General features: G+C 36.7%; 2 protein-coding genes across 2 annotated transcripts in view; one reads left to right on the top strand and one right to left on the bottom strand.

Moving 5' to 3' along the window:
• Positions 1-13,673, top strand: part of PJA2 (praja ring finger ubiquitin ligase 2) — a 293,785-nt gene that overhangs the window by 131,616 nt on the left and 148,496 nt on the right. The gene's annotated exons all lie outside the window — the stretch shown is intronic.
• Positions 1-13,673, bottom strand: part of MAN2A1 (mannosidase alpha class 2A member 1) — a 113,708-nt gene that overhangs the window by 81,992 nt on the left and 18,043 nt on the right. The window contains exons 3-4 of the mRNA XM_048931363.1: positions 11,390-11,534; positions 469-640 (exon numbers count right to left, since the gene is read on the bottom strand). Coding sequence (XP_048787320.1) covers positions 469-640; positions 11,390-11,534 — 317 coding nt within the window. The remainder of the gene's footprint in view (positions 1-468; positions 641-11,389; positions 11,535-13,673) is intronic.

The raw sequence follows: 13,673 nt of genomic DNA, 5'->3' as shown, positions 1-13,673 counted from the left end.
TAAAAATAAATTAGAGGAGTGAGGTTGTACAACTGAAGTGTCACGTGTCTTAAAAATGTATTTAACAAGGAACAATGTCATTTCACAGTGTTGTAAGTGTGTAACTAAAGGAAAAAATATATATACATAAATCACTACCATGAAAGAACTTCATAAAGAAGTCAGGCTTACAATCACAATTTAATAACAATTTGAATGATATCTTCAAGATTGGACATGGAAACTTTTAGACAATTTTTCAGTAAGTCAGTAATGAAGCTCTATTTCTCAGAGAATCATATCATATTTCTCATAACAGTTGTAATTTTTAACTGGAAAACAGTAAACAAAAAGTCAGTACTTGAGTAATGTACTTGCTGTAGTAATTCTGCATCACAAGTGAAATATAAAGCTTACAATGTAGTCAATTATACATGAAGTATCAAAACATGCAATATGGAATGTAAGAAGTAGCAAAAGTGTTCAAACCTTTTAACAGCATCCCTTCTCTGGCTATCTATTCCATCCCACCATTTTGAAAAGTAAGAAATTTCAGACCAAATAAATTTCCTTCGGTTGTCTTCTTGCAGTTTAATAACCATGTTATTTAAGATATGCTGTGTCTGATCTCTGAAGTAATCATCAAAAGTCTTCAGCCAACCTAAGTTTAAAAAAAAAAAAAAAAAAGTAAAACTTAAGTTACTCTCAAAAGTCTTAGTGATCTATCTTATTCCCACTCCCTGCAAAAACTTGAGCTGAATCTTACATGCTATAGTTAGTTTGTAGTGCTAAATTCTGAGGGCTTTTTGTTGGCTTCATGTTTTTTTTTCTTGTTTTGTTTTTGGAGGGGAATTCTTTGTTTTTTACAAAGTTCAGCTGTTTTATTTTCTTGTATTAAACATGCAGATTATTAGGTATTCTACTTCCATCAGCTGAGAATATGCAAATTTTTAACTTGTGTATTTTTTAAAAAAGTAATTTAAGCAGAAATGAAGAAAGGAAAGATGTAGATATCTGCAAATTCATATCCCTTGATGATTTCCATTATGTTTCCTCATCTCTCTCAACAGAAGACTATATGTTAACTGGTGTCTTACCAGCCTGTGACTTATTCCATCATACATATCCCCATAATTGTCCTTGAATTTCTTATTTATCTAAAAATCTTACATAGCAAAATTACTAGCAACACATTATACATGGACGTTAAAGAGAAAATGAATAGAGATTAATGGTATTGCACAGCCTCAGGTGTAAAGAAGTAAAATGGAAGCAACTAAGCAGCACAAAGCCCTGCTGCACAACTCCAGCAACATTTACCAGATGTCTATCAGCAATGACTGTTAAAATGTACCAATTCAGTGATGCATATCTAATTAACCAAGCATTCAGGCTTCACACTGCATAGCCTTCCATGAAAGTCCTTACCTAATACCTTATATGAGAAAGTACATTCATCTTTCACTACAAAACTTGGAAGATTTGTCTTTCCATAATTGCATGGGGAGAGGGGGGGAGATAAAACTGCCTACTTAACACACGAGCAGAATACTCCTACTCTTCATAACAGTTCTTGTCATGAATGCATGTGCTGCCAAAAGGGACTTGGTAGCTGAGCTTCAGTAATACACAGTAAGTACAGAAGAAAACACAAGTGATACTGCAAACCATCCCTATGGCACCTACATTTTAAGATTTTGTGGAAGTTTCCATGAGATGTGAGGACTTCATCCAGATAAATCTGACCCTAATGATTTCACGCTGATTATCAGTTTTCCCTTGGTTTTTGTTCTGTGAAGTCACTACTACATATGACAATGCCAACAAAAAGCATTAAGCTGTTCTGGAATTAGTTAATACTGTTTCAAAACAGTTGGATAAATGCAAAAGATTTCAGTATAATTATAAACTCTATTTTTGTTACTACAACAATTCTAAATCAATATTCAGATTCTATTCTGCTTTATATTCATGATAAGATCTTAGGAAGAAAAACTTCAGTTTTCTACCTTGAAAAGAAAATTATAACACTCCTGAGGAAAAGAGCTAGTTCAATGTCTTTACAATAAGACACCAACAAAGAAACAAACAAACAGGATGCTTTGTATCTAGAAGAATCTCCACATCTATGTTTCTCTGTATAAACAACTTAAAGGAGAAGACTACATTTTTTTGAGAAGGTTAATTTGAGAGCTTTCAATCCAGATGTGAAATATACTTTTCCTCAAAGGTATCGAAAGCTTAACACAAAAAGCTGACAGTAAATTACAATTTCACAATGGCTGAAAAAAAAAAAAAAAAAAAAAAAAAAAAAAAAAAAAAAAAAGGCAAAAAAAAAAGCAGAGAACAAGCTGAGCTTATTTTAGTTTTATGCTGGTTTTAATCAAAATGCTGCCAAAGAATTTGGCAAAAAATCACAATCTATTTCAACCAGTAATTGGTTACAGAAGCTTTTACTCAAAGAATTGTGGCTACATGATAAATAATCTTTTCCAATTTAGCTTTTAACAAACCAAATAAATACTTTATTGATACTTGCATCAAATGAATTCCATGTAGCAGGCTACAAATTCACAACTTCTTACTAGGAGTTTCTTCTGCAAGGGATAATGTTCTCACATTAGCACAGATCTCATGCAGAATGAGGTGAAACCATTCAGATCATTTTATGTTCTTCATATGCAGAAATACGTCATCATCATAAGCCATTTTAGCATGCTTTTGTTACTTGACTACTTTGCGGAAATAAAAGGGAGCACACACTGAGTTGGTTGTCTTAAACATCATAGGAAATCTCAATAATAAACCAACATAAAGAATGACAAGGACAAATAACAAAGCAAATGACATAAAATTACATTTTAATGTAGGAAAAAAAAATTGTTGGAGACTTGTTTTTAATATATTTTCAGCTAAGCTACAGAGGCAGAATTAGCACTCCGAATCTTGAGGAAGTCTTAGGAAAAATTTAAGTGCTCACACAATAAGTTGCAAGCCATCAGAACGTCACCTGACATGTCATTACTGTACATCTGGTAACCCGAACTTGATACATTCAGTTCTAAATAGATAGCTCTTAAGCCCCTTACTTACAGAGACTGTCCAACTTTGCATGGAGCTGTAAACATTCTACCTAAGTATCAGAAGTTGAAGAGAATAATAAATAAATTCTCTTGCAATTGCTACCTATATGCAACTATCACCTTAAATATTAATTCACGTCTCAGTCCCTAACATCACTTAAGATTTTAGTACAACTCCAGTTCATACTTTGCTTACACATAAGCTAAGTGTTTATTCCTAAGTTGAAAGGTTTACCAGTGTATTTGGATCACATACACACAAAAAAATCAAATACTTTGGAAAGAGTGAAGCAGCTTAAAGCGACAATTGCCAAAATTAAACAGTTACATCAGCAGTCACAATTCTCAATTTAAACTCACAGTGTGATCTTCCTCAAAATAAAATTGTAAATAAGGAAAAAATATTGTCTTTAATTTTCTTATCTACTCTTGACTTCACAACTATTTAGGGCTTTGCCAGTTACTTTCCTTTTCTGCAAGTGTATGACATAGGAATAGAGGGTGTAGTGCTACACCTTGGATTGCCTCACTCGGATTTGTCTACTTAAATGAAAAAAATTCAGCTTTCCTCACTTACCACAAATTATAATCTAGCTGCTTGGGGTTTTACTTCCTCTATCTCCACTTTTCCTAACATTCACACATTTTTTCCTGGTTGACAGAACCCAAGAGTCATGCCCCATAGTCAACGCAACTGATGTTCAAAAAAATTCTAGAGCATTTCTCTATACTTCCCATCTCAGTTCCTCCCTGAAACTTTAGGACACGCAAGTAGAGACACAGGTAAAGTTTCAAAACAAAAATTAGGACAGAAGTGGACAAACTAGCATAATGCAAAAAGTAACCATATATGTAAAAGCACTTTACCTGATCATGCTAAGAATCAGAGATCAACCTTGAAAATATGAAAGTGTATCTAGTGAATGGCTAGAATACTATCAGTTACTAGATAAATGCATTTTTGAAGGCAGTTTGCACTGCCAACTTAATTTACAGTAGATCAGATTAAATCACTTAGTCTAAAATTCACATTTCAGTACCTTCTGTAACTGAAAAAAGAAGTTTAAGTGATTTATCAATTTTACTGCACAATTAAGTAAAACCATTGAATTTCAGTTAGCACTGCATAGCTATCCAGAAAAGTAAAACAATAAAGTAGCGAAACTTCAATCCTGGGAACTTTAAGATGCACACCCAAATTAGTTTAAAAAATGTTGGTGATTTTTTTTTTTTTTTTTTTTTTAAATTCATATAGTTCTGTTTAACACTAAATTAACCAGTTCCTGGAAGACAGAAAACTATTACAAAAAGCTGAAGGAGGGTGTCTAGATTCACATTATATCCACACTTAGGTAACGTGGAAAGCTTAAAAAAGAAAAAGAACGAAAGACAAGATTGGCAGACACATAGCTGCAAGTTCAGTGCAATCAGCTTTCAAGAACTTTAAAATGGGGCATGTGCTTAACTAATCATACACAGGAACAGTCAGTAATAACACAAATACTAGAAATAAAAAATCCAAAAGCTTGCTGATCCAGTAATTAAAAACAAAAGTCCTTAAAGTATATGCATCAATTGTTTTATTCAGAGATCTCATATCATTCATGTCAAAACTAACTAAAGAAAGTAAACAAGTTTATTGCTTTGCTATTAAAAAAAAAAAGTTTGTGACAAAGACCTCAATGCTAATTTGACATAAAAAGTGCCTCTGCAATAACCACGAATAACTCCTTGGCTAAGAATGGGAACGGAAACTTGATGAAGTATGTTGTCTTTGAGGTAAAGTTAACTGAAAAAGCTAAAGCAGTCTTAAGATTCTCATTTTTCTGTTTGGCATAGTATAAACCACAACATGACAGAAAGCTACCTGCAACATTTATGGTAATTCAAAACATAAGCAGAGCATGAACTTGACCCAAAATTATTCTCCCTAGTAATACTGTTGAGGAGGAGAAATCCTTATACTAAAATGGTAAAAGAGTATTCTTATTTTCCAGTACCATTCTTCATCTTGTAAAAGATTTTTCTTCAATAAATTCCAAGAGTTATTCCATACTTGCCACACACTACTTTCATAATCATAACTAACAACTTATTTGATTACCAAAAGCAAAATCTGTCATGAAATATGAGGTACTTAAAAAAAGTATAGAGAGAATAATGTGTTTGGCTTACACAATGCAAGGCATATTTCTGCTGTGTGCATAACAAATCTGCTGCCCTTGTGCCTAAGATGGGAAGAAAAATTATACTGATCATTAATCAAAAGCATGCTCTCTGTAACAGTACTGTCAATTTTCAGTGGAACTGTCCTGACATAAAAATGAAAAGAAAACCTCTTTACCTAAAAGCTACCTACCATCCAACATGCAACCACAGAAATACTGAGAAACCAGTAATAAAAACTGAGTTTCCTGTAGTTCAGAACATCACAAAACAAATCAAATAAACACCTAGCTCTGCAAATTCTGTTTCTATTCCTAGACTTCATCCTCCTCCACAGAGAAATATTAAGTCTTCACCATTCAGTTTGTACTGTATGATCTTTTCATAATCCCCATAGACAGTTCCCTGTTTAACATTGTGGCCGTTTATTAATGTCTAAATGAACAGAAATTATTGTATTTTAAAGCTTCCTATTGAAGACAACATGAACACATTGATCAGTAAACTTTCCATTTCACAGTCTTACAATCTGAAACATATGCACACATATGTATTACAAAGTTCACAAGTCTCAATTCTATAATAACTAACTGAAAAAAACATCATCAAGATCATGGTCAATACAGCAATAAATGCTACAGGGGTTGGTCAGTTATCTTTGAAGTCTTCTGACTTCATGTTAGCAAGCTGCTCTGATCTTCACTGATTGCCAGTAGCTGAAACAATTACATCCACAATTCATCCAAGGCATGAGAGGTACTCATTCTCATACCTATTTTCCCAATAATTAATGCATATATTACTATTGAAGGAAGAATCACAGAGTTCTAACTTTGAAGGTCCTGGTTGTGTTCTCATGGGAGAAGGCAAGGCAAATTTATCAGAATCTAACAATACGAAGTCTTTCAGAGCATCAGACCAAGTGTCACTCCTAAAAACAGAGCTCAGAACTGAAAGCTACCTTTTCTTTCCTTAAGGATTCTGCTTCAGGGCAGTTTCTTTGCTTTTCAGCTACAGATTTCAGAGATATAACTGGTTACGTGAAAAGCTAACGTACTCTCAGATAAGAAAATACAGTATAGGCTTCTAGTTACATCTTTACCAACCCATCCTATCTATTGGTAAATGTTTTTCATGTTTACTTTTCCAGTGTAGGTTCATCGTATCTTAAAGCTTTTTCACCTGAAGGCATTTTCCTTTAATTCTCTGGGGGAAAGGAATCGTGTAACCATTGTCTGATACATAAATACAAAATACAGGAGATTTTACATCACTGTTGTAGATAAATTTTCTCTATTTCAAGTGCTTATTAGTAAGCATTTTCATACTGAAGACAATTCCACTAAAGTGCTGTTACCAAAAGCCTGCAGATTTCCTGTGATAACACTGCACCTAAAGCAAACAATAATCAGCGTCTCACAATCACAGCTATAGTGATGGAAGGGACTACACATACCAGTACTGTATCTCAGTCTAACGCTATTTGATATCAGTAAAGAAATCTGACTGTGATTGAAAACATTTAGATTGTAAGCACAAGGAAATGATGATTTCTTGGTTTCCTAAATACAGATTTTGTATTAAAGAAATGTGTCACTTAGATACTAATATTAAAGGTATTAGCCAAAACAAGACACCAGTAAGATGAAAGGTGAAAGTTATCTCCAATGTCAGCCAAGATATTGAACAGGTCCTCAGGGATGCCCTACGTAGGAAAAAAAAAAAAAATCACAAAAGAAAAGAGACAGGTCTCGTAACTTCACAGAATTACACAAACGTTATTATATAAGAGGCAACCATACGGAGGACTTCTTTCAGAGCTGGTAGAACAAGTCCCTTACAGATTTAACGACTGACTTCCTCCAACATAAACAACTGACTGCTGGTAAAAAGCCATCTCAGAAGCAAAATTCATTATGACCAATGCCTCTGTGTTTGGATGTAGGCCAGAGCACTGCTGGAGAAGGCAGGGCGGAATCAGATAAAACTTCATTAAACTGAACTTGCAGGCACACCAAAAGACATCACCATTCAGATGTAAAATTAAAGAAATGACAGACATACTGCAAGCATACTTTCAGGATAAGAAAGTTTTGTAAATGACAACACAAGAAATTAATCAAGGAAAGGGGCTGGCAGGACCAACTCTGGCAAAGTCTGTCCTAGAATTTTAGTCATTCTGGCAACTCAAAAATGTTTTTGCTTCTCTCTCGTTTGCTTTCTTTCCCCACAGACAACAAACAATCCAAACATGACAGAGAAAATCGCAGAATTCATGCGTTGAAATAAAACTATGTACTCAGACAAAGAAAAGGAAAAGGATAATAATTGTGACTATGTATATATGTATACACACACATACACATAAACGTATATAACAAATGATGCACAAGCAATTACTAACCATCCCCCAAACAATGCCCAACTAGCCTTCTGAGCAGTGAAAAAGAGCAAGATGCAGTCCCACCTCCTTCAAAACTCCTGCTTTATGTCATATGGTATGGAATATCCCTTTAAGTCAGCTGCCCTAATTCTGTTCCCTCACCACTTCTTGAGCCCTTCACTGCAAATAGCCTTGGCTTTGTACAGCACTGCTTAGCTACAAACACCAATGTGTAACCAACAGTTTTTTTTCTCCTAGAACCAAAAAAATAGCAGCATCTCAGATAACTCTGAAGAAAAAAATTCCATCCCAGCTGAAACTGAGCCTGACACCCAGTGCCAGTGGTCATCAGGCAACAAAAAGTTGTTGGCTGTGAAAATCTACTGCAGTTGCTTGCCTGATTAAAAGAGGCAGGACAGATTCTCCAATGCCACCAGCTCCAGTGCAGATACACTGTACAGTGGAATGTGGGATCACACTGTGACAAACTGTGGAGACCCTAGGGCAGGGATAGCACCACCCACAGCTTTGAGGAGTGCCTAACCCTGCTAAGAAGGTGTGGGAGGGGCCAGGAGCAGCAGCATAACACACCCACAGGTATAAAGGCAGTCCTAGCAACCAGGAGCACAGTGACACTGCCCCACAGGCACAGCACAACAGTAGAGTCTGGTGCAGCCTTTTGCTCAACGCTTTGCCCAGGCAAGCCACCAGACAGTCCGCTATCTCAATTCTGAGAGCAGCAGGGTACAACACACTATTGAAGCAAACATGGTGACCACCTGCCACCACAGTCAGTGTGAGGAGGAAACCCAGACAGAGGGGCCACTACACTAAGTGAACACATGCACCCAGATAGATCTTCTGCAGAGTAACAGAGCTGCCCACATCCTTGATGGTGAAGAACTCCAAAATGCCAAAGTCCTGCAAAGGCCTGATGGGGATGTCATGAGTGCAAGTGTACCCCATTTGATTGGGCTTTTTCAGCAGGCATGGGATGTGAAAACAGGAAAGAATTCTTTAGATAGATCAGTCATATGAGGCAAGGCAAAGGAGAGTGTACCCTCTGATAAATGCGAGGGGAGAACTGGCTTCAGCCGACATGTAGTTCTTTTCTTCAGCAAGTTCTTTGCCACAATCTGCATTGTGATCACGCTTCTCACACCTCTCACATCACTCAACCTCTAGGCAGGAGCCACGGGGGCAAAATTCCTCAATGTAAGACTAGAGGAAAGGAAGACCTGGGATAATACAAGCCAATGATTCTTATTCTGAGCAGATCCCCCTGGACACTATATTAACTCACATGTGAGACAAGGAGCTCATCCAAGACAGCCAAATTTAGCTTCACTAAAGGGGAGCTCATGCCTGATCGATCTGGTGGCCTTCTATGATAGAGCAACAGCCCTGGTAGACAAAAGAAAAGCAATGGATGTCACCTACCTAGGCTTTCACAAGACCTTTGACACGGATCTGCAACTTCTCTTTAAGTTAGGGAGATACAGATTCAAAGGCTGGACTATGTAGCTGTGATCAACAGCTGCAAGTCCAAGTGGAGGCCAGTGATAACCATCCCTCAAGGGTTGGTACTGGGACAGCTAACTCCTTAACATCTTTAGCATTAATGACACAGACAGTGGTCTGCCAAGTAGTGCAGCTGATATAACAGAAAGAAGGGAAGTCATCCAAAGGTACCTGGACAAGCCTGAGCAGCGGCCCACGAGGACCTCATAAGGTTCAGCAAAGTCAAGTGCAAGCAGTTGTGCTTGAGTTATGGTAATCCCAGATGTGTGTACAGACTGGGAGAAGAACTCACTGATAACAGACCTACGGAGAAGGACTTGCAGGTCCTGGTAGCCAAAAGGCTGGACACGAATCACCAGCAAACACTTGAAGCCTAAAAGGCCAACAGGATCCTGAGGTGCACCTGTTCTGCCCTAATGATGCTCCATCTGGAGTATTCCAAGCCTTTCCACAGCAGGGGAGCTGGAACTAGATGATCTTTAAGGCTTTTTCTAACCCAAGCCTTTCCATAACTCTATTATCAGTAGATATAAAGATTAAGGAAAAGAATGAAGGTCAGAAAGTTGAAGGTTAGGTCCAAAGAGACCTTCCAGAATAACAAAATAAATTGTTCAGTTCTGAATGAACTGAATGCTTCTCAATGAACCATCGGTTAAACAGGCCAGGTAGTAGAATGAAATCATACCAACCTGATCTTACATAGAACACTGTTACAGATGGAGTGTCTAGACAACAGGTTAAAACAATAAAAATAAAGACAACGAGATTACTAAAACCTGCAGAAAAAGAACCAAGGGTTATGTTCTAAAAAAATTTACACAAGGAAAAACCCTGACCTTGTCAAAAACTGCTCTGTTATGGAACTCGTATGGAGAGTACACAGAGCAGTGTACTTCAAAATAGGAAAAGAAAAGAATCTAGCATTTCAGCATTTATATCTAGTTAGGCAGTTACAAAACAGCATACTTAGCATTAGAACAGGAAAGCATCTATCTCCTGCTTAAGTCTGGAAAAGTCCATCAGAACAAGTGATCTGGAAGATAATTTTCAGTGACAAAAAAGATTCTTCTCCTGACCTATGGAAAAGGGTCAAGCAAAACACTGACTCAAAATGCAGGCTCTTAGCCTTCACTGTCATATACTGCACTTGAAGAGAAATTAGTATAACTGAGCCTTTATCAAACCTCATGATGTAAATGGACACCTAAGAAGCTTTAAGCAAAGCCCTTTTAAGCTTTTACCTGTAACCCCCAACCATCAAGCTCCTTGTGCAGAGGTTGTTTTTCAATCTAGCTAAAATCATCTGAGGATAGAGGTGACACTCAGCAACTAACCTCTAATGGGATCCCAATGTACTGCCTCCAGTTAGAATATGATGTTATTAGCATCATTAGAAAGAAGGGAGAAAGGTAAATTCCACAGCCCATTTTATAAAGGATTGAGAGACTTAGAAAGCGCTGCACATTCTTATAGCACAACTTCACAATCATTAGACAACTGCACAGTGTAGCTTCTGTTGGAAAAGTTTTCAGGAGCACAACTAGAGAGGAAACACATTGACACAGCTTTAAAGACAGTTCAACTAAAACATGGATCAGAGTTTGTATTGTGACTTCCTCTGAGTAACTTTACAGTACGCTATTTTAGCTGTTATAACTGGATAACCGTCTCTCCAGATTATAGCTTTCATTTTGTTTTATTCCTGAGCATCTAGTGTATTCAAAGTCACTTACATTCAAATTATCTGTCTTACTTCAGTCAGATTTTACTTTAAATTCAGACTTCATATTATCCCAGTATAGTTTTCCTAGGCTAAGGAACAGAGACAGTTGAATAGGGGAAGTTTTAATGGCAAGTTTGAGGTTTTTGACTGTGCAACATCTTCCAGAAAGTACATTCCTTTAGCAGTGGCTGAGGATTTAATATCCAAGTTACACTAAGAAATCAAAATAAAAACGATATTTGATGCACCAATGAATAAACTGTGTCTATCAGCAACATAAACACAGAAAATCACCATTACCTTCTAATAACAGCACTCAAGTTCTAACCCCAATTAATGTATGCAAATAACGTCTCCTGTAACAAGCTGTCCCTTGAAGTCAACAGCATTAATATTATATTTCTGTTTGACTGTTTTGCTAAACAGTCAAGTAATAATGTAGCATGCCTCAAAAACACTCAGATTATAACAGAAATGATAGTATGCACCTTACTTAATTCAAAAGCCCCTACGTGCCAAAACAGAAAGTACTACCTGGGTCATTATGCGAGTGAGGCACAACAAAAACTTGAAGTGGTTCATTGTCCCATTCATTTTCATTGTAGGTAATATCAAATCCTTGTTTCCAAACTCCACCATCTGGATTATCGAAAGGAAGAATGTCATAGACATCCAACATCTAAAAAGGGATAAATATAAAACAGAAATTCATTAAAAAAAAATTCTATTAAACCGAAGCTGTTTTCTTTAAAAACCAGCAGTAATACTGGGTCAGCCTGTTTATTACAAAGGGAGAGATTAATTATAAGATGAAGCTCCTTACACACATCCAAAATTTGCTTCGTATTTTTGAATTATGTAAGCAGTTTTAGATAAAGATATCATTTAACATTTTTCCCCCCAAAAATCAAACAAAAACTACCTTTTAAATTCATCTTTAAAATCTAAATAGAATTAGATGCATTTTCATAATAAGTATGCAAGCAAACAAACAAAAAAAACCCTGCAAAACTAGCTAGCTTAAAGTATTCCTCAACTTGAAAGCAATTCACAATGTATCTGTAACAACAGGTTTCATTCCATGAAGTTCTTTCCAGACCTGTACACTTAGGTGATAACTCAAGACAAAAAAAAAATACTTTTAGAAGGTAAGGATTGTAACAATTTCAGTTTAATTTCACAGCAGGTATAGCAGAGCAAACTATGGGTATGTTAATTTGAATTGCATAATATTAGGCTCAAAACATGAACAATATAGAACTTCAAGTTGCCATCTTATACCAGCCCAAAAAGAACAAGACACCTATTTTAAATTATGCTACAACAGTGTTGACAGAAATTGTAAGTGCATAAAAAGTTGTGGTTTTTTTCTGTTGTGGTTTTCCTCAGCATACAGATTTCATGATATTTACAATTGTGCAAGAAGATGAGAAATGAACCAGCACGGAAGATAAAAATTACATTTTCCTATTCAAGGAAGAACTTCAATCTCAGAACAAAACTGCAAAACTGTGTAAAGGAAGATATAGACCTGCTGTCCAGAGAAAGGCCACAAAAATGATCCACAGAATGGAACATCTCTCCTACGAGGACAGACTGAGAGAGCTGGGGGTGGTCAGCCTGGAGAAGAAAAGGCTCCAGGGTGACCTGATAGTGACCTTTCAGTATCTAGAGGGGAGCTACAAGAAAGAAGGGGACAGAGTCTTTAGCAGGGTCTGTGGTGTCCGAACAGGAAATGGTTTCAAGCTCAAAGAAGGCAGATTAGAAGGAAAAATTCTTTTGCAGTGAAGATGGTGTGGCACTGGAACAGGTCACCCATTGATGTGGTTGGTGCCCCATCCCTGGAGACTTTCAAGGTGAGGCTGGATATAGCCCTGGGCAACCTGATCTAGCTGTGGTGTCCCTGATCACTGAAAGGGAATTGGACTACATGGCCTTCAGAGGTACCTTCCAACTCTTAAGGATTGTATGATTCTAAGATCATTAAGACTGCAATTATTCTAGCATATTTTTAATGTGGCCTTCGTACTTGAAGGTGTTGTGTAAAAACGTTCATACAAAAAATTTCCTGCCTTGAAGACAGGATATGTTCATACCTGGCCCTGATGCAGGGTTTACAAATACAGAAGACAAACAGAAGTTTCCTTCAAGCAGAGCAGATCTCTTTAAAGAAGGTGGAAGCGAAGGACTGAGAGGAAAAGCATTTCAGCTGGCAGGAAGATGGATGAAGAGTAAGTGGAAGACATGAGGAAGTTAGTAAAGCAGAAACTATTTTGGGATAAAAGAAATGGAAATGTGGGATTCAATGAGAACTAGAAATACATGCAGTAGCATCAGACCTTTGTAATGCCAGAGAAAGATAATACAGGTAAAAATGTTATCCTAACAAGAGTAAGGTAAAGTTATTCAGGTAAAGTTCCAAAACAGTAAGGCATTTTGGTTTAGTATCCACCTAGAAACACAAGATCCTGCATGAAGTCATCTCAGGCCTTTCACTGGAAGCTGTTTTTTCCTACATTATACAGTGTTTGTGATTGCCAATGTAAACACACTGCTCAATCACACATCATAATGCTGCACTTACAGCAGCTAAAAGTAAGAGTTATTCCAAGATGAATCACAATGAAAGAATTTCCAGTTTCTAAAAGCTTTAGAGATTGGGGATTTGAACCACAAATATGGATAAACTGCCAAAAAAATCCTCATTACACCGGATATTTTTACCTGACTACACCATAAGACAACAATAAAGCAGTAACTATAAGAAAGTCAAAACCTTGACAGTTAACACAGCAGCTCTGTTATTAAGCAGTTTCTT

Source organism: Lagopus muta, chromosome Z (genome assembly GCF_023343835.1).
Source record: "Lagopus muta isolate bLagMut1 chromosome Z, bLagMut1 primary, whole genome shotgun sequence".
NCBI lineage: Eukaryota > Metazoa > Chordata > Aves > Galliformes > Phasianidae > Lagopus > Lagopus muta.
This window is presented reverse-complemented; position numbering and strand designations above follow the sequence as displayed.